The following is a 20,993-nucleotide window of genomic DNA, read 5'->3' on the forward strand; positions in this document are numbered from 1 at the left end:
GTGTGTATGTAGGGCTCAGTGGTGGCTGTGAGTGTACAGGGTGATGGAGGGCGACGCTACAATGATGGACAGTGGCACAGCATCACAGCAACAAGGCGAGGGGCCGTGGGAACAATCGTTGTAAACAATCAATATAGAGGTAACTCCTCTCATATTCATACTGACCACTGTGTGTTATCAGCTCTGTGTGTGGGTGAGTGAGTGTAAATACGAGTGTTTCCATGTTACACCCATACAAGCGAGGATGTGCATGTGCTTGGATGTGAATAGTGTGAGACTGACAAGTGTGTGTGTGTGTGTGTGTGTGTGTGTATGTGTGTTTCTGTGTATGTAAATCCCCCAGCTCTGCATGGAGGTATTAGCCAGGTCAATCCCAGCCACTGTCTGATGAGAAAAATACTGTTTCACACACAGGAAAATATTTATGTTCCTCAGTTGTTCTCAGATAGGTCTTTCAGATATGTTCTTTCTTTATGGGTAAATCTGGATGAAAAAACGGCATGAGCACAACCCTCTCTCACTCTATTTTTGTTGCCCTTTACCTCATTTACCCGCTCTCTCTCATATTGTCTTTTCCTTTTTTAAATGTGTCCCATCCCTTATTTGTTCCCTAAATACTTGATTCCATATTTATACTCTGATCCTCCCACTTTTGTTTTGCCTGACCACAATTATGTGTAACCATCACCCTCACCACCAGGAAGTGCAGCAGCTTCCAGTGGCAGCACAATTATTGGTGAGAACATGGGGGTGTTCATTGGAGGACTTCCTGAAGACTTTACTCTGCTAAGAAAGGATTCGGGTAAGTCCATCACTACACATTCTCTTTTTAATCACATCTGTAATTTGTAAGTGAAATTGATTTGATACATTTTTGACTTCTCAGCCTGGCTCGAATATTTGCTAATTTCTTTTTATACACGTCTCCCACAATGTAATGGTACTTGGCCAAAATTGTTTCTGCTCTCAAGGCAGGTAGTTTAGCCTCACTACTACTAGACTAATTTCCTTTCTTCGTAAAAAATTGTCATCATTCTCATATTTAGGCACTCTAGGTCACCTTATGATAACTCCTAGTTTCCATACTGGAGTGACAACGTTTAGAGTCAGATTTATGGTATTTATTTTTATTTCTTTTTTTTTTTTTTTGTCTCACCAGGTGATGCCCAGCTGGTGCGCCGGAGTTTCTCTGGTTGCCTCAGAGATGTGAGTTTTAAGATGACTGACAGTGTCTCAGATGAATGGATACCATTGGACTGGGCAAAAGCCATAAAGAAGGAGGCGGTGTATGAAAACTGGGAAGGATGTCCTATTCAGACTGTGGATGGAGCCCATTTTCTGGGTCATGGTAGGATCTGATGGATTGTTGTTGATTTCAAAAAATATCTGCATCCTTTTTTTACAAGGACTGTGCGCATTAACCTTACTGCATGCTACAGAGATTTAAACTGTGTCAACTGACAACTTTGACAACCGGAGTACTAGCATTAGCATAGTGTGTCTTTTTTCATAAGCAAGTTGTGCTCAGATACAACTTTAAGTGAGTTTTTAGTGCACCTAATACATCCTAATAAGATGCTTGCTGGTAGTGTTTGTGTTTATGATGTTGTTGTTTCTTGTTGATAAATATGATGATGATAAGTTAATTAGTCTCTGTGTGAAGTATCAGGTTCATCAGTGCACATTTCCTCCATTATTGGTTTGTAAAAGGGCCTGCTCATCTTATTCACTCAGTCTTATTTGCGAAAAAATAACAGGTCATTTCTTATAGGTCCACATTAAAGCAAAAAAGTTGCTTTCTTTCTTCAGCCCTGAGCCTACTAATAAAATGGCATGTTTGTAATTATTTTCTTCTCGTTTCAGGTTACTTGGAGCTGGGCAGAGACGTATTCAGTGGAGGAAAGGACTTTGACATTTCTATGGATTTCAGAACAGACCAGCTCAATGCACTTTTGCTCTTTACATACAACACACAAACTGAAGACTACATGTTGGTAAGGAGCAGTGACACATTTTAAACCATTGTTTAATAATGAGAACACTGAAATAAATGTATCAAAAAGCATCACCTTGTGATATTCTGTTTATTGTTGCGTATTTTTAGGTGGAGCTGGAGGCTGGTCTCCTGTCCTTCATCCTTGCCTCTGAAGGTCATGTGACTGAACTCAGCATGTGGGCGGGGCTTAGCTACTGCGATGGAGACTGGAAACAGTTGTCGTTGGCAAAACGCGGCCCACTCATCTCTGCTGCAGTCAATGACTGGGCAGAGGAGACAAGGGGAGTGGGAGGAGCAGTGACGCTGAGAGTTGATTCCCCCTTATACTTGGGGGGCGTGCCCATGGAGCTTGCACATCCTGCTCTGGACAGCCAAAGCCACAAACACGGTGAGACGTGTGTGCACAGAAACAGATTTAGCATTCAACTTGATATCAGATATACTGGTGGCCTATTTATCTATGTCAGGTAAGGAAATGAGTTGGACATCTGAGCATAAACAGTGTAAATATGACAGTGGAGGATAGTGCTTATTTAAAGAATTTAAAGATCCCCGTCAGATCCCTTCCAGGTGTGATGTCACAAATCATGCTCACAGGTACACACCTTAAACTGGGATTTAAGGTGAGTTCAGAGAGACTTTAGACTTTCAGCAGAAGAATTTGAAAACAGTCACAGAGAAGATCAAATATCTAAGAGAAGTAACAATGACCAAACCACATTTTTGAGTGGAGATGGGCTGTTAAAATTTGAAATGGTAACAAATATTTTACTAAGAAATCAGATAAATGTACTTCTAACTTTCTCCTACCCTCTCTCCTCTGTTCTCGTCTTCTCTTTTCTCTCCTTCTTCTACTCTTCCCCTTCTCCTCTCCACTCTCACAGGCCTAGGAGGTTGCATAAGGGGTCTTACCATACGAAATGATGAAAGAACCCCTCCTGCCAGTAAAAGTGTAAATCTCTTTGTTGCCTCCCGCCGTTCTGTTAGAGTCTACTTAGATGGCTGCCCCACCACTGAGAGCCGGTACAACTGCAGAGGAAACGACTCAGTGTTGGTGTACAGTGGGAGGAGGACACAGGTCACAGATTCTAGCCTACAGCCTTTCACTGGTAACGACGCACACTATACATACACATAACTACTCTAAAACAGAGACAGCCTGAAAAGGAACTCTCTCTCTTTTATGAGTAACAATATTTCAGGTGCAGATCATCCTCAGACATCAAACAAACAATACAAAGAACAAGGCACTGATACTCCAGTGTCTGTTATAGCAGCCAGTCAAAAAATGCATTTAATCAAAGGAGCATCCAAATGAATTGACAATCAACAATGAATCTTGTTAATGAAGAGCAATTAATGCACATTATTTATCAGGAGGAAAAATTCTGACATGCAGGTTCTAAAATGTCCAAAATATTTAGAGGCAACACAAGAACAGTAACAATTTATCATTTAGTTCTTCAGATTGATAAGAACATGTGCAGTGTACCAAAGTTTCTTTTCAAATGACTTTGTGCTCCTATTCACATACCCAGTAAGGTGTGCATTAGAGCATATATGCACTATATATAAATACGCTAAACAAGCAAAGGTTATTTTTTTCTGCTTGTGTCATTGGGTAGTTTTTAGCACATCTAGCAGACGTATCTGTATGACTGCAGATCTTCCAGCTGTAGCTAATATCATCTTAGTAGCTACTCTAATTACTAGTAATTGCTCTTAACATTATGTTAAACTGATACAAGCTTAGACTATGTTGAGATGGCTGGTTGCTAACCATCCCAGAAATGCATGTATGTTTTACAGCTGGAGATCCCATCACATCAAACCATATATACTGTAACTAGTATGTATGTCACCTGTATTTACTACACACTGACTAAATGTAATGTTTTAAGGTCCCTGCACTCTGTCATGTCAGTGACATGTCAACAACTGCTGAACAAAATGTGGTGCACCTTTTTGTGCATATGTTTAAATACTTCCTCTTAATGTAAGAAATCTGTATCTTCCCTATCCCATGTGTTTTCCAAACCCCTCCTCCTATGTGCAAACACACACTCACACCTTTAAAGAGTACCTGTACAGGTTTGTGGCCTTGGCTGCAGGAGGTTGGGCATCAGGACCTTGGCAGAGAGGACGGAGCAGAGGTAGAGGTGAGACGTCTCTCATTTCTCTGACAGTGGTTGATGATTCATTTAACATTTAATTTACAAAGTCACTAACAAAATATATGAGTTTTTCTTTCATTAACTGAAAACAGAAACTTTCATTTCACTCAGAGGCATTTTTGCACATTCGAAAAGGAGAAAATATTCCCCCTGGTTGACTTTGTTCTGTAGTGTTTCTCTTTGTTCCTAAGAGATTTTGGATGTAAAAGCACTACTATCTTGTACAGTGTATGAGACTTATCCAAAGCCAGTGATATTACATGTGTCTGACGGTATGAGAGATTGATAAGGCCTCTATAAAGGGCATCCCAGTAAAAGGCTGTTAACCCAGAATGGCCTGTGTGGTCCCTTGTGTAATATAAAGCTGCTCGTTAGTAGTGAACGATACACTGGTAGGTCTCAGTACACCATGCTATGACCAGAGAGCGGAATGGAGGGGAGGGAGGGAGGAAGTGCTAAAAACATTAAGAACTGAGGAGAAAAGAGGCAGATGGGTGACAAGGACTGAGAGGAAATGTGGGAGAAGGGAGGAAGTAGAAAGAGTAAACAAACAAAAAAAAATGTCAATGTCAAAAAATGGTAGGAAAGAGAAGGATGGACAGCAAGAAGGGAAGAGGTGAGAGGAGATGAGGAAAGATGCAAGGTAATTGGTAATGAAGGCACAGATAAAATCAGGAAGTTTTAACAATAGCTGAAGTGGAGAAGGAAGGTTAGGAAGTTGGAACAAAAAAGGAAGTTAATGATTGACAAAAAAACAAAAAGGTCACAGGAGAGAAAGTGTGGAGCACCTCCTCAGTAGTGTACTATTTTAGCATTTAATATACTATACATTTCTCAAAACCAAGAGGCACCCAGAATGTAATGAGTGAGATTAAAGAGATGAAAGATAGAACATAAATTTTTAAGCAGTTATATACAATTTGTATTCTGTTAGCTACACAGAAATATATGCATCTATAAGTTTCCCCTCTTTGACAATTTTAAGAATGTACAATGACAGCCAGTCTACTTTTGGGCTAGGTCCAGGGTAAACATGGTAGAAGCAGATTTAAAGAAAGATGGAAGGATGGATGGAGACAGAGAATGAAGGTGATTGAGAGGCAGTGAGACAGAGGCAGAGAGGGAGGGGGGAAAGGAGAAGGACCGTCATGAACTACTGAGGATGTCAAAGAGAGAAAGAAGGGGAGTGCTACAGAGAAGAAGGGGAGGCTGATTGCTGTGAAATATAGCCCAGAATGAATGGCTGGCTGTATTAAATCAGTGCTGAAAAAGTTACTACTCTCATAAATACTATTTATGCTAATGGTGAGGCATGATTTACTGGGCCTATTAAAACACAGAGAGATGGGGGATGCTTTTTCTTTAACCTCATGTGCTCCTGACCTGTTGTTTCGCTTTTTTCCTTTTATATTATTTGGTTTTATTCAATTATTTTGTCTTTCATTCTCTTGCTTTATAATCTTGCTTTACCTCGGTCCACAGTAATCTTCTCTTTAGTCTCCTCTCGTGTTTACTCATTTTATCTCTCTGACTCTAGTACCAAGGCATGTGCCACCTCCCACCTCAGTGCAGAGCTTGAATGGCTTCAGTGCCAGGGTGAGCTGGGTGCCACCCACTGGTGACATCAGAGGGCTGATTGACAGATATGAGTTGAAAGCCTACAATAGTGACCAGCCAGAAGCCCCACCTATCAAGGCTGTGTACTTGGCTAATGGAAACTTTACAGGTAAAGCACACACAAACCTTTGATAGTCTACAACCTTTCAGCATGCACCACATATATTAAATATATGCATTTGATTGGGATACTTATGTTGTGCACTCTCACTGAGGGCCAATGAAGAGAACTCTTGACCTTAACTTTGATTCATTGTCCTATTTAACTTATTGTAGCTGTTTGCCTGCTACTGCCACCTGTAAGGGCATTTTGGCCCGTAATGAAAACACATTCACACTGCCTTTTTCACTCACTTTCCTTTCTACCTCTCATACAAATACACATACACACTGTCCCAGGCTACCCTGTTAATGTCTCCTTGGCAAGTCCCCAGCTTTAGGAGACTGTCTCCATTTGGAACAAGACACTCAGGACTACCCCAATGATGTCATACCCTGGCATCACTCTGTTTCTCTCTCTCTCTCTCTCTCTCTGTTGCTCACTTTTCGATCTTTCCTCACTTCATCTTTATGATGATGATGATGATGTGTGCGTCCGCTGCTGCTATTCGTCCCTCCTCTCATCCACGCTGCCATGTCTCCAGGCAAATATGAAGATGAGCTCTCTGTCTCCGTCTCTCTCAGTGTCTCTCTTGCTGCTCCCCATTCCCTCCCTCGCTCTTTGCCAGACATTAAGTCCACCGTGATAAGGCTTCTTGTTAATTTATGATGGCCTCGACACCTGACTGCAGAATTACACCAACGGCTAAAAAACACAGAAAGCAAATGAGGGTGTAATGGCAGCGGAGTGGGGCCCTGGCCCTTAATTGAATTAAAAGACATGGGTAACAGAGAGAGAGAGAGACAGAGAGAGAGAAAGAGAGAGGCAAGTATGGGGTGACTGGACACAGAGGGTGAGGAGAGTTGGTGGGGGTGGAAGAGAAGAGAGAGAGGATGTAAAAGAGTGAGGAAATATAGAAAGGAGTTGAGAGGGCTGAGACAGCTAGGACAAAAAACATCAGAGAGAGACGACTGAAGCTTTTCAATTAGAGTGGACTCTCTTTGTTTGCCAAACGCAGTAAATTTGCTTAGCAACAGTGGCACATAGAAACAAGTAAAGCATTTAAATTGCACTATTGAAGCAGTTTGATACATACTTCAGTAACAACAGGCCTCACCGAACACTTAAAGGAGACAGTAAAAGGCATTTAAGAAATGTTATAGGATAGGTTTACATTTTCGCAGGGCTGTCTTAAATCAGTACTCACAAACACATATTCATGTTGCAAAAATGTATCCCAAAGCACAGCTGAAGCTAATGTGAGGCTTCAGAGGTCTGAGTTAGCAAAATCAAATAGGTATCTTCCAAAGCTACAGTGTTTTGGGGAGACAGTTCCTCTGTCTGTGTTCTCTGCCTCACTCCAACTGCGACATATTCATGCTCTTCTCCTCTCCAGGTGTGTTGTCGGGTCTCACTCCATCCACTCGATACATTGTCACTGTAAGTGCCTGTAGTCCTGTTGGTTGCACTGAGAGTCGTCGTCATGACAGTGGTGATGATAATGATTTAAGATCGAGCCTCACAACCCCGGAGGAAGGTACGACTGGAAAGCACAAACACACACACATACTGAATACACCCATGAACAGAACTTCTGTCTCTATCTTTATCCATATTACCAGTAGCTTTAATTTATGACTGTGCCTGCATTTGGACACACACAGACACACTTCTAAACACACTCAGACACTCTCATCCTCAGTGATGGAGATTTTTAGCTCTTGAGAAGAGAGAGGAGGAGCAGCAAGACAAGAAAGAGGGACAAGTCAGGATGGAATAAATAGGAGCAGGGAAGGGAGAAAAAAATGGGATGACTGTATAGGGCAAGACACAAAATGATAAAGGGATGAAGCGCATTCCAAGTGAGTGAAAGGCAGATAGTATGGAGTGACATTTTTCTTATCTGGGAGGTCATGGAAGGTAAGATACAAGTAAAGAAGAAGAGGAAGAGGGAAAGAGAGATTTTTTTTCATATGTTAGTCACTACATTAATCTGTGTTGGACTAACTGGCCTTGTTGGGGAGATAATGTGACGGCAGGGGTCAGTGCAGAGACAGCAAAAATCAATCTGAAGTAAAAGAAAAAAAAAACAGATTACTGTATTGATTCTCACTGAGCGCAGAGTTAAGACACTGAACCGTGTTAGGAAGACCAGACAAAGAACTTATTTAAAAATCTCTTTTGCCAAAGTCTATTTTTCAAACACAAACACATCAGTTCTCCTTCAGCACAGGCGCGTTTTTCACATCATGCAGAAGATCAAAGAACATAAAATCGTAAAATGTACTGCAGTGTTTTGAACAGTAATACGCAGCTGTGTCAGTGTCTAACACCATGTGAAATTAAATGAAGAGCATCTGTGACGTCTGATGTGACAGAATTATAAGCGCCATAAAATTTAAGCTTGCCATACCTTTAATAAAGTAATATTTTAATGTTGATTATTATTATTATTATTATTTATTTTATTTTTTTTGCACTATCTTTCACACTTTGCACACTTTCCTATGTCAATATATACATAATACAGTAAATTAAAGATTAAATTCTTTAGAAAATTATTATATAACTAAGAATAGGATGATGTGTCACTTTCCATTTCTTTATGCCAACCACATATTTGTCACAACTTAATCATTATAAACCAATATTTTTAATTTCAGTTCCAGATGCTGTCTCTCCTCCAGCTGCAGTCTCATCCCCCTCAGCTCTCTATGTAACTTGGGAACCGCCAGCAAGGTAATACACAAAACACAGTCTAACCTACCTATCTCTCACCCCAGATCACATGTTTATGTTGGTCATTGTTGTGTTGTTCGTGTGTTATAAGTTGCTACAAAGGTGCGTATAACCTTGATCTTCAGTTATAAAGCTTTTACCAATGGACATGTTATTCGTTAGAAATGAATTTTTAAGTTATAATGAATTCTTTTCCAACCTACTACTACAAAACAATATGAAAGACAGCAGTGATGTGAAGATATGTATTTTAGTAAACATAATACTTATAGTAAGGACAGTTATGTCTGCTTTTATTTAGCACACATGTCTTTTTCACCTTGAATAAACATGCCCTAATTAAACACCACATAGTTTAACATCAGAATAGTATATGTTAAATATAACATCATGATATTACCCTCATTTCACTTTTTTGTTCCAATGATAGGCCCAATGGAGACATTACAGAATACCTCCTCTATCGCAACAACCAAATGGTCTACAGGGGGAAAGACAGACAACACAACATCACTGGTAAAAAGGGGAGAGTGCGTGTGTTTTCTTGTGTGTGCGTGCTGCAGCGTAGCTGTGACTGTGGAGGGATGGGGCCTCGGTGTAAAGAGAAGGGGAAGAGTGAAGAAAAGCAAAATGGAGTGGGGGATTAGCATTTGAAAGAGGAAAGAGCATCTCAACCCTTACCAAGGGAATAGCACTTTGAAAAAGAGCGCTAAACACACACACATACACACATGAAAATGAAGCAGCAGAGAAACAAAGCACACTAAACATTAGCGCACATGCATACACACAATTTGCTTTGAAAGCTTTCACTAAAGAGAGTTAAAGAAGGTATGAAACACGTCACACCATTGAGACTACAGTGCTGTACCAGGTTGCAAATAGATACACACACTAAGATGCAGAGATACATATATACATGTGCAGGGATGTACACAAATTCATACACACAGAACAGTCATCCTGTATGGCAGTTTATATGCGCGGAATAGATTTTCACTCATTTCGATTTTACTCACACTCACATGATTAGCAAAACATCACACTGCCCAACAGTGTATGTGTGTGTCTTTGTAAGTTAATGAAGGCATGAGAGCACATATCATCCATGCTGGGTTAATAATGCTGAGTGTCTGATGTTCACAGCGATTGGAAGGATTATGGATGTAGTAATTATACGGTATGTGCGAGAATGGATTGTGTTACAGAGAGTGAGACTTCAACAGTGGGACAGATGGAGAATAGTTTTGAGGCAGTGACCAGTGACAAATATAGACACTGTAAGAAAGACAACAATCATGAAAGTGCACAAAAAAGGTGGTGGTGGTGGTGTGGGGGGTGGGGGGTGTTACAGGAAGGGGGAGAGAGAGAATTCAGGGGTCAGGGTGAAATGAGGGTTAAGTCCCCTCACAATACCAATGTGTGAGGGCATGTTACTGATATGATTCAAGGTTTTGTTTCATTAATCTGAACTATCATTGTGTGTGTATGTATTTTTATGCCTCTCTATGTCTGCGGCTGTCTGTGTGTGTGGTTTTTTTCAGGTCTTGGTGTGTACTCCACTCATGTTCTGCTGCTGAGTGCATGCACTTCAGTGGGCTGCACCAACAGTTCACAAGTTACAGTGGTGACCTCTCAGCTTCCTCCTGGGCCTCTACAAGCACCAAATCTTACCTTGTTAGACTCGCGGACTCTTCTGGTGGAGTAAGTACAGTGCATGCACATACTTGCACACAACACATCAGCAGATAATTGTGTCAGGTCCATACAGAGTGGTTAGGGACATATGCATATAACAGTATATTCACTTAGGGCAGTGTCACTGCTTCACACAGATCCATTTTCGTTTGCTGCTATTTGTCATCTTTTCAGTGGACATTTTAGTCACACTCTTCATGTACATCATGATTAATTTGTCTGTTCCCACCGGACTTTGTTGCATTTTTCTTTGCAAAACTCTCAGATTTTTTCATGTTTTAGGTGTTTCCACTCAGTTTTTTAAGCAAATTGAAAATGAACATAAGAACAGGTGAATGTAAACACACCCACTGTGGTTTTTACAGTTCTGGAAGTATCTATGCACAGATGACAAAGAGCGTTTCTCATCATTTTATAGCATTTTATAGCTTTTTATTTGTATATCATATGTTTTGCCTCTATAAAATACCATGAGAGATGGAGAGACAGGCAGCGTGCTGTGACCTTCTGTAGTTGTGTTTAACATGCATAATATTTTCCTGCACTTGACCTTCCACCTGTAGAGGGAGGGGACAGAGGAAGATAGATCCGATTCATGTGCAAATGTTCTGGTGTTTGTGTACGTGTATGTGCAGGAGTCTATGTGTGTATGTAAGAGTCAATCTGCGTGAAAGCCATTAGTGTCCTGACTGTCACTTACAGTGGGCCTCACCACAGGAGGGCACAGTGCCACTTATACACACACACAGACATACACACACAGGCGCATTCACACAGTTGAACAATGGACAGAGGGTGAGTGAGAAGATGGAGAAGGAGTAAATTGAAGGTACCCACTGTCTGAGAGGGACATGGCGAGTTTGTATGGTTAAGATGTGATGGTCTTGGTAATGCTTTGATTGTCCTGGATAAGCAGCGTGCATCCACACATACGCACATACAGTATATACTGTATGTGCCTGAGTGTATTAATACATAGAAAAAAGGCATCAAACTGTCTCGTTTTTATTTATTTTTATTATTATTATTTCTAATAAATGTGTTCAGAATGATTTAAAAAGAGAAAATGAATAATACCTCATGACTGATTGATGTGCACATTCATTAATTTTCAGCTGGGATTGATAACAATAAGGATAATAGAGGGATTTTTGGTATTTTTTGGAAATAAAAATTAAAATGTTTTTTCAGTTTTGAATTTGTCCATAAAGCACATGCATCCATGGGAGTACTACATGGGAGTACTACTGTCTGAAGATCAGGGAAATGTATCATACCCTGAGCCTTCAAAATGTTTTCCAGCTATACTGTATATTCACCAGGTGTGGGAAGGCTGCATATTGCCTTGTTAGCACATTGGTAATAGGCAGAGGTTGAGAGATCATGCTTGGTCAATACCTCTCTATTGTGTCTGTGAGAAAAGCTGAGACAGACAGAGCTGAAGAGAGAACAACTGTGAAAAAATGTGAAGACAGACGGGGCAGAGATAAAAGGAAAGAAAGAAAAATTGTGAGTTTTACAGAGAAGAATGGAGGGAAATGTAAGAAATATTTGAAAAGAAAGTGTGATAGAGTGTGTGTGTGTGTGTGTGTGTGTGTGTGAGAGAGAGAGAGAGAGAAAGAGAGAGATAAAAAGGGGGAGAGAGAGTGAGGGTGACTATGAGAGAGGTTGTGGTAGGCTGCAGGATGTGAACAAAACAATATCAGCAGATTTGTTCCCTGCCCTCACCTAACACTACCTGACACAAACACATTCATACACACACAGGCAGACTCAACTGCAAATGTACCTACACTGTCAGACATGCACAGTCACAAAGAAAACCTGATGGGACGTGTGGCATGTTGAGGACAGGGGGACAAATTCACCATATCTGGCTAAACTAAAATCAATCCAAAATGGTTTTACTGACAATTATTCTCTGGTTTTATTAAATCTTTAGTACTTCAGTGTACTGTTAATTATTATTCGATGGCACCACTGCTGTTTTATTGGGTGAGCAATGTAGAGAACAGCAGGAAAGATGGGACGAAGGGAAGGCGCAGGAGACACCTCATAGATTATGATGCAGAACTGGAACCTACTGCAACTCAAGTGTATGTTTTTAAATTTAACATGCTGAGAAAGCGCCCGTCTGTTTTGCACCAATTTTATAACACACTTTTAAGCCAATGGTATTCTAAAACCATTACCGCAGTGAATTATGATACAGATTATTACAACTCCCCTTTGATTTAGTTTTTCAAAAGTGGACATACATCACACTGCCAATCGACAGCATATAAATCTTATAATAAATGTGATAGATTAGCCGCAGTGGCTAATTGTGTGCTAACACACACTCATCAGTCATTCAAAAACTGGCTTTTAATGGGAGGTACCAAGAAAGGAATCCATCACTTTTTAAAATGGCCTCCCCTTGCTACAATGCCAGGAGGGTTGGGTTACTCTGTGGGATTTGTAAGAATTGCAGGACTATTTATAAAAATGTTTTGTTGCACTTTTATTTATGAATTATTTATGTGCTGTGTTATTCTCAAAATACTGGGAAAATAATCAGACAGAAATGAACATCCTTGTTTCAAAACATTGTTACTGCAGCACTGTCTTTTACAAAGTTAGGGTGAAATGAAATAGACAATCACATCCACTTGGAGGCTTTAGAATTTCCTTTTCATTTTCTAATGACTTTTTACACTAATTGATTTTATCATAGTTTAAATATCTCTCCAACGACATCAGCAGGTACGAATCATATCACATTTAAAAGGGCAGAGGATATATTTCGGTTAGAAGAGATTAAAAAAAACAGTGGTACAGTAATAGTTTAGCATTAACAAGGTAGACAAAAATTTCTGATCTTGATGTTCTTTCTTTCATTCTACAGTTTAGTATGTATAGCTTAGTATGTTCACATTGACCTCTCTTATACATTTTGTAATGGATATTTGGTATGTTTCTATTTTTAAATGCTGTCTCTTGTCCTCTCCCTCTCTTTCTCTGCTGGGGATGACCTTCCTGGTCTAAATATAGAAAAGGAGACACCTCTATCTTACAAAGGAAACTGTGTGTGTCCTGTGTAAGAAACCTTAGCTCGGCTTTGTGGTTCCATTTACTTGCAGATGGAAACACAATGATTAAGTCACACACGTGTGTGCTCACACTCACACACAGATAACACGAATACAGAAATCTGCTGCAGTGATTGGACTAAAGGACAGCCAAGGAAACCCACAGATACTTGCATTTTTGATCTGTCTCTCTCACAATTTTAATCCTTGAGTTGTAATGGTGTTGTTGTACAATACAGAAGCTATTCACTCTTCCTTCAATATATATACATATATTGTTTTGGACATGATACATTATTAGATATATATTATAATATATAGATTATAAGTTGTCTTTACAGTACAACATTTTAACTACACAAGTGTATCTCTTAAATTTGTTTCACAGTTATTCAACAATAATGGTGTTTTACATTAGAGGTCAATAAGCTATATGATAAATATAGTGGAATAAAAAGTGAAATGTTCCCCTCTGAAATGCAATAAAAGGGTCTTACAAAGAGAGTTTCAAAAAATGGGATATTAAAGTAATGGTCCAATAGTAAATGCATAATATGTTGTTCTTTCACCTCTGCTGAATCCTCTTTCTATCTCCAGGTGGTCCCGGCCCTCTCAGGTCAATGGCGCTTTAGAGTTCTATTCCATCTTCCTGTCGCGTGATGGTGCACGGCCTGTACTCGTTTATAACACCTCAGAACTTTTTGAAGACCACACACTTCGCAACCTAACCCCTGGAACAACTTACTCCATCACAGTGGCTGTAAGTGCATTACTCCACCATGCAAATCATCTCTCTGATTTGCATCATCCCCTTCATCCGTACATTTGTGTATTTGTGTGTGTGTGTGCATATATCAGGCTTGCACCGGTGGTGGGTGTACCTTAAGCCCTTCCAGCCATGCTCAGACTGAGGAGAGCACCCCGGAGAATGTTCCTGCACCACTGGTCACCCCCTTGTCCCCATATGCACTCAATGTCAGCTGGACACCTCCTGACACGCCTAACGGTGAGAGGACACACATTTATGCTTACATATAACCAAAACATTGAAATATACATTTAGAATAATGTTTACTTTGAGACACACAAACACAAGCTTTTATTCATATGACAATGTTTTTTTAATAATTGATTTTTAATGGAATTTTTGACAGAGTAAAGGGAGTGAGAGATGAAACATCATGTGTCATTAGTAGAAGCTGACATTTTTTTGGGAATCCCGTGGGTCACGTGATTCCGGTGGGATTCCCACAGGATGGGACTCAATTTCACTACTCATTCTCACTCACTACTTTTTCTGAAACTGAGATGGGAGAGGATTTTTTTTCTGATTTGGTTTGGGATTGGGATGGGACGGGAGTGAAAATCCACTCCTGTGTCACCTTCTAGTCATTAGTTGAATTAGGTGGCAGTATTTCCCATAACCCAGTCTATCACAGAACCCAGAGACATGAGGATCTGTACATGGTCCAGGGATCCCCAGGATGTGACTATGAAACCGCCCTCTGTAAAAGGGCATCAGACAGGTGAGCATGAGATATAGATAAAACAGTTAGAGAAAAGGAAAAGAGAAAAAACAGAAAGAGAAACTGAAAGGAGAGAGTGTAAAGGGCTCAGAGAGAAAGGGGAAAGAGACAGAGGCAGGGTGAGAGAACATAGAATTGAAGACCGGGACTAACAGAGACGAGGAGTGAGAGGGCAGTGCTTCACCAAGCTCCTTTAAGTGGATGAAGAGTGCTCCCTTTTGACTGAATAGAGAACTGCAGGCTGAAAGTACATAGACTCACAGTACCTGCCGCTCTCTCAGTGGTTTCTATTCTTCTGATCTTCATCTAATTTACTTGCAGCCAATTAAAATCCATTGCACAGAGCTGGGTCCAGATGTATTTCATGTATGTTGGATGTGAATTTTGAATCTGGCTATTGACTTGGATCTGTCTAGATTAAAAAAAGTGATTTGAGCACAACTGTTTTCTGTGGGCAGATGTTTCAGAGTGAAGAGATTCAAAGTTGTCAACAGAAGAATTTCCCGCACAATACAGTTTTGAATTCCAGTGCATAAATTAAACAACTACACAATACAATGAGGTGTTTCAGAGTGAGAGAGCGAGAAGTGATACATCATCAATAAGCAGTTTTCTCTCTGAAGTACTGGTAATGCATCATTTGCAAAAACTCAGAATCTTGCAAACAGTGAGAGGAAACTGCTTGCTTCCTCTAACATTGTTTCAAAATCCACATCTGTTTTTACCAACATTTGAATATATATCACAAACCCACTGAGCATTCAAGAGTCTATAGTGTTAAACTGTTTGTGTAAACACTAATCAAGATATTTAATAGAAATGTACAAACTAGACACCAGAGCGCAGAAAACAATCCCAATCAGTCGCAGTTACAGATACCGATTACATCTCTGCACAAAGTACTTATTTTTAAAAACATCTTCAAAAGGCAGTGTAACACAGGACCATCCCTATATCTTGTGTGTGAAGATCTCCACCGCAAACTCCACTGTCTGTGATAAAGGCACAAAAATACCCCAAAATACTTGAATGAAACACATTATTCTGAAATACTAATATACAATCAGTATAAGTATCATTACATAGCACATGCATCACATCATCATTTTGTCATGGTGTCTCAATAAAATGTTGAGAATTGTATTGTGCATTTTTAATAAATAAAATCCTAACATCAATTATTAAGGACTTTTTTTAAACAAATGCTACATCTTATGAAATCAATTGAATTGAGTGATGAAAACCATCTGAGTATTTCCCACCCCATTTCTCTCTTAAAATACAACACACAGGCACATATTATCAAATGTTACTGCCATGCTCGTTAAAGTATGTGTAATTCCATAATGCGTGTGTGTGTGTAATGTGAATCGTGTGTGTTTTACGCTTAATGCCACATGAGTGCATTTCGCACCATAAACCCTGTGATGTGTGTGCATATTAGCCTGGATAAATTACTTAAAGCTTTTCTCATCTGATGACAGAAATTTATAACAAGGGAGACACTTAATCATGATTACCTGATTATCTCATGCTTAAAAAGCTTTAATTTTTGCTTAAAAAGGGAGAAGGGCTCAGTGCCTTTTTTTCATTGACTCTTTTTTTTCCATAAATGGACGGCAACAATGACGATGATGATGGTGATGGCTTCCAGAGGAGTGAGATTCTGTGTTATTCTCTCTCTCTCTCTCTCTCTCTCTCTCTCTCTCTTGCCCCCCTTCTCCCCAATTCCGCAGGGATTTGTGGGGGATAATCCTCTCGGGGATTAGGTCGGGGCAACACGCAGACAAAGAGGGGAAATAAGCCTGTTATGCATTCGCTGCTTCATTTCCCAACCTGTCTTTATTACAACCTATACTGATATGGGCTTATTCTCACACACAAGCACACACAGACGTCTGTGCACATATACACACACATACACTCTCACACGCATGTGATTGGCCACATTAAGAGCTTCCCAGATGTAGTTGCCGTCTGTGGGGTTTTTGTGTCTTCATTTCCCTGATAGGTGTGTATATCTGTATTGAGCAATAATAAAACCCACACATGATTAAAGCAGAATAGACTCTTAGCTCTTAGCACTGATCTTTTGAGCCCCCTGTATGCATTTTTATTAAGGAAAAGCACATTTGGCACCGTACTGTTTCATTTTTTTATTAGGTGGATGTAATGTAATGTAATTATTGTGCCTGTGTGTGTGTGTGTGTGTGTGTGTGTGTGTGTGTGTGTGTGTGCGTGTGTGTGTGTGTGCACGTGTGCATGCTGTTTGTGTGTTTATCTCATACGTTTGTGTGGAGGATCCATGTGTGTGGATGAGTTTGTGGGAGCACACCAATCTGCACCCACATTTGTGTGTCTGTGTATTTTCACACTGGTACTGCTGCCCTTCTGAGGGCCTTTATCCTTGTCCACGTCCATGGTTACATTTGTCATTTCAGTGCTGTTTTCATCACTGGATCACGCTAGGACACACTGACTGGCAGGTCTGCAGCCTCTAAGTCAGTTTTCATTTGCATTGTAATCCAGTGACCCAGAGTGCATCCCCAACATAGCAAAGCTCACTTTGCGATCGGGCTTCCTCATAGTCTTGACACAGTCCTACAATGTATGAATGACCAATGCAAACAGGGCATGAATATCATCAAAAAATAACGTGTGGGTATCTTAGAAAGTTACGCCATAGGAAATGTGTAACACACTTTCAGACCAAGACACGAAAATATATGTTGAAAATGTGAAAATTAATGAGGTGAGGTTTTCCCAGTGACACAGAAATATTTTGTCTTATAGTTAGACTTTAGAGTTGGCCTTATGGCATGGCGTTTTGAATGTTGAAGTAACAGAAGAGGTTCAGTATAGCCAATGAATGAATTTAACACATTAGTTATGTTTACTTGCAAAGACAATTATGTGCCGTACAGAGTTACCCATGTGCATTAAACTTCCTTTGGGAAAATAAAAACTAAAACTTTACAGTGACTCAGGTAAGCTACTGTCATTGATAGCCAGGCTAAAGTGTCTGGTTTATTGTTGCATGAAAACAGGCCTCTCATGTCATTTTTCTTTTTCTTCTTTATCTCATACATTTCATAATGAGTTGTGTTCTTTTTACAGGTATTATAACCAGCTATGGCCTCTGGTTGGACGGAGTTCTCATTTTAAACTCCAGTTCCTCCCAGAGGTTTGTCGAGGTGGAGGGCCTCTCTCCGTGGAGCCGACACATACTCAGGCTGCAGGCCTGTACTGCTCAGGGCTGCGGCAAGGGGCCAATGGTCAGTGAATCGCTTACTAGCAAACATAGTAATTAATGTATTATTAATAAGATAAACTGCAAGATCCTTTGTGAGATACAAAAACACAGGTATGCTTGTGGGAATGCCTACTCAAACATTTACAAAGTGTGTGTGTGTTGTGCGTGCGTGTGTGTCTGTGTGTTCGTGTGTGTCACTGGGCGTCATAAAGGTGATCGATTCTCTTGGCTCAATAACGAGGGTTGGCGTGACGACAGTGACATTTGGTAGGAAATGCCACTCCACACTCAACGATGTCTCTGACGACAGGCCATATTTTGGGGCATTTTTCCAATACGGACGTCATATTTAGTCAGACACCGCAAGATCAGCTGACACAGCAGAACAGGAGGAGAGGATGGTGGGAAGGGACGGGGAGGGGGGAGTACAGGATGAAGGGGAGAAGAGGAGGAGCTGACAGGATGGATGGATGGATGAGAAAAGGACAAGAGAGGATTCAGGGAAGGAGGGAGTTTAAGGATAAAAGTGAAGTGATGAGGATAGAGTCAATGGTCAGAGCGAAGCGAGAGATGAGGTGGAAAGTGAGGATGCAAAGGGCAGCAGAGGAGAGGGAAACAGGAGAGTGAGACAGTGGGAAATGAGACCAAAGAAGAGAACGTGGTGTTGGTGGAAAGAGAGGACACTGGGTGGATTTAGAGGAAAGATGAGGGGAATGTGGCAGGACACAGAGAGAAAGTAAATAAAAGAAAAATAAAAACAGATGCAGAGGTAATGCCAACCAGATGTGTAGAGTAGTTTCATTTGAAAATAAAACTGGTTGAAATATAATATTATAAAACCACAAGTAATCCACTCAGCGATGTATGACGGAAAAGTTCAGTAGCAGGCTGACCAATGGTGTAACTCTATCACTCACTTAGTCATGAACGTTAACGTTGGCCCTGCTTTAGTAAAATTCTTAGTTGTATGGAAACATGCTACATGTCTGTTCTTTGCATTTGAACATAAGTGCACTTATGTCTTCTCGTTTTTTCTCTAAAACAGGTGGAGATGCGGACTTTAGAGATGGCCCCAGATGGCCCTATACTGCTGGAACTGACCAATCAGAGCTCTCGATCAGTCCGAGCCCGCTGGATGGCCCCTCCTAGACCAAATGGGAACATTAGCTATACACTGTACCACAAAAGCATAGGTAACACATACAGCCACTCTTTTTCTCTCTTTCACACACACACCCCTCATACACATTCTTTTTCTCACACTCAGGTAATACACAGTTTCACATACTTACATATTTACATATTTAGGAAACAGATATTTAGAGTGCCATATTCAGCCTTCACTTTTGTGAGTTTCTTTTCATACCCTATCATTACTCAGACCTCAAAAACTAAGCTAAAAAGTATCACTCAAATGTTCTCAGGTCATGTTGTCCTGGAGGCAAAGTGGACACAAAAACTAGAGGTGGACAGTGAAGAAATGAATAGGCCAATGCTGTCAAAGCTTCAAGAAAAGTATCTTTAGAGCATATCAGACAAGCTTTCACAAACAAACAAACAAAATTCATATCACAATCAATGATCCCCCAAACAGGATGGACAAAATAATAGAAACACCTGTGTAATGCAGCCCAGTATAACGTCACTATCACCACCACAACCACCCATTAAAACCTGAGTTACAAACAAGAAGTAGGATTATCATCTTTCTGACTTTGTCAACAGAAACTTCATAAAAGAGCTGTTGTAATGGACCGTACAGGTATATCTAATGAAATGACCAGTGGGTGTAATACAAGAGTCACTGTTGCCTTCCTGTGAGCACAGTTAATATCGTTACAATTTCAAGACTGTCAAGTGGATTTTCTGATGAAAAAGTTTTTCAAAGATGAGTAGAACAGTGTAGCATAGATAAAGATACACGTGTATGCACATAAACACAGACACAAACACACTCACGCTCACCAACTGAGGACTGAAGACTGAAAGTCAGGCATGAAATGGGGAAGTGAAAGAAAGAATAATCAAAAAAGGTTTTTTGATATTGCCAGTGACTTGAGAGCGAAGACAATATAGGAGTCTTGAGAAGCATGAAGATGGGAACAAGAACAAAGGCAAGTAGCAGTAAAACAATAGTATAGAGTGAAAGCAGAGATGAGAAGCTCATATTTACATAGACATATGAGAAAAGCTTGATGGTAAAAACAACATAAGACACGAAGAACAACAAAACATTGGAGGGGACCAACAAAACAGGAGAGGAGAACTGGACATGGAAAGAAAAGGTGGAAGAAGAAAATTGAACAAGATGAGAACAGGGGCAGGGGGAAACTGCAGAACACACTCATCCTTTAACTTATGCATATTCACCAACTCTCTCTCTCTCTCTGTCTCTCTCTTACACACACACAGAGTCAGGGACTTTGATCTGCACCATACAGAGGAACAGACAGATTAAAATGAGTGGAGAGAAGGATAGAAGAGGTGTGGAAGAAAAAGAGAGGTGGTGTTTCGCTCTAGTTACCCATAACCCCCTGTTTCTTTGATACACACTGCCTTCATCAGTTCACACAGAACTGATATGTGTTTGTGCGCGTGTGAGTGTGTCCATCTAAATATTGGATAGGCTTAGGTAGTGTAATTTTCTGATCCTTTTTCTTTGACTATCCTTGCATAACCTTAATATGGAGGCCTCTTTCTTTTGATCACTCTCAGTTAATCTCAGTCAGTATTCCTCTCTCTTGAACTCTCACTCATTCGTCTCTCTTTTCCCTCTCCTGCTGTATGTATCTTTTATGAATCACTTTTCTGCCGTCACT

The 20,993-nt window shown here is 40.3% G+C and overlaps 1 protein-coding gene across 1 annotated transcript in view; it reads left to right on the top strand.

Annotated features, from left to right (window-relative positions):
- ush2a (Usher syndrome 2A (autosomal recessive, mild)) overlaps positions 1–20,993 on the top strand; it is a 188,297-nt gene that overhangs the window by 73,117 nt on the left and 94,187 nt on the right. The window contains exons 31-46 of the mRNA XM_018666882.2: positions 13–139; positions 701–802; positions 1,160–1,348; positions 1,864–1,994; positions 2,105–2,384; positions 2,881–3,105; positions 4,075–4,155; positions 5,708–5,896; positions 7,284–7,424; positions 8,551–8,626; positions 9,057–9,142; positions 10,171–10,330; positions 13,993–14,155; positions 14,254–14,401; positions 18,039–18,196; positions 19,220–19,367. Of these exons, the coding sequence (XP_018522398.1) occupies positions 13–139; positions 701–802; positions 1,160–1,348; positions 1,864–1,994; positions 2,105–2,384; positions 2,881–3,105; positions 4,075–4,155; positions 5,708–5,896; positions 7,284–7,424; positions 8,551–8,626; positions 9,057–9,142; positions 10,171–10,330; positions 13,993–14,155; positions 14,254–14,401; positions 18,039–18,196; positions 19,220–19,367 (2,404 nt within the window). The remainder of the gene's footprint in view (positions 1–12; positions 140–700; positions 803–1,159; positions 1,349–1,863; positions 1,995–2,104; positions 2,385–2,880; positions 3,106–4,074; positions 4,156–5,707; positions 5,897–7,283; positions 7,425–8,550; positions 8,627–9,056; positions 9,143–10,170; positions 10,331–13,992; positions 14,156–14,253; positions 14,402–18,038; positions 18,197–19,219; positions 19,368–20,993) is intronic.

The sequence above is a fragment of the Lates calcarifer genome, linkage group LG2 (genome assembly GCF_001640805.2).
Source record: "Lates calcarifer isolate ASB-BC8 linkage group LG2, TLL_Latcal_v3, whole genome shotgun sequence".
NCBI classification, from domain to species: Eukaryota; Metazoa; Chordata; class Actinopteri; family Centropomidae; genus Lates; species Lates calcarifer.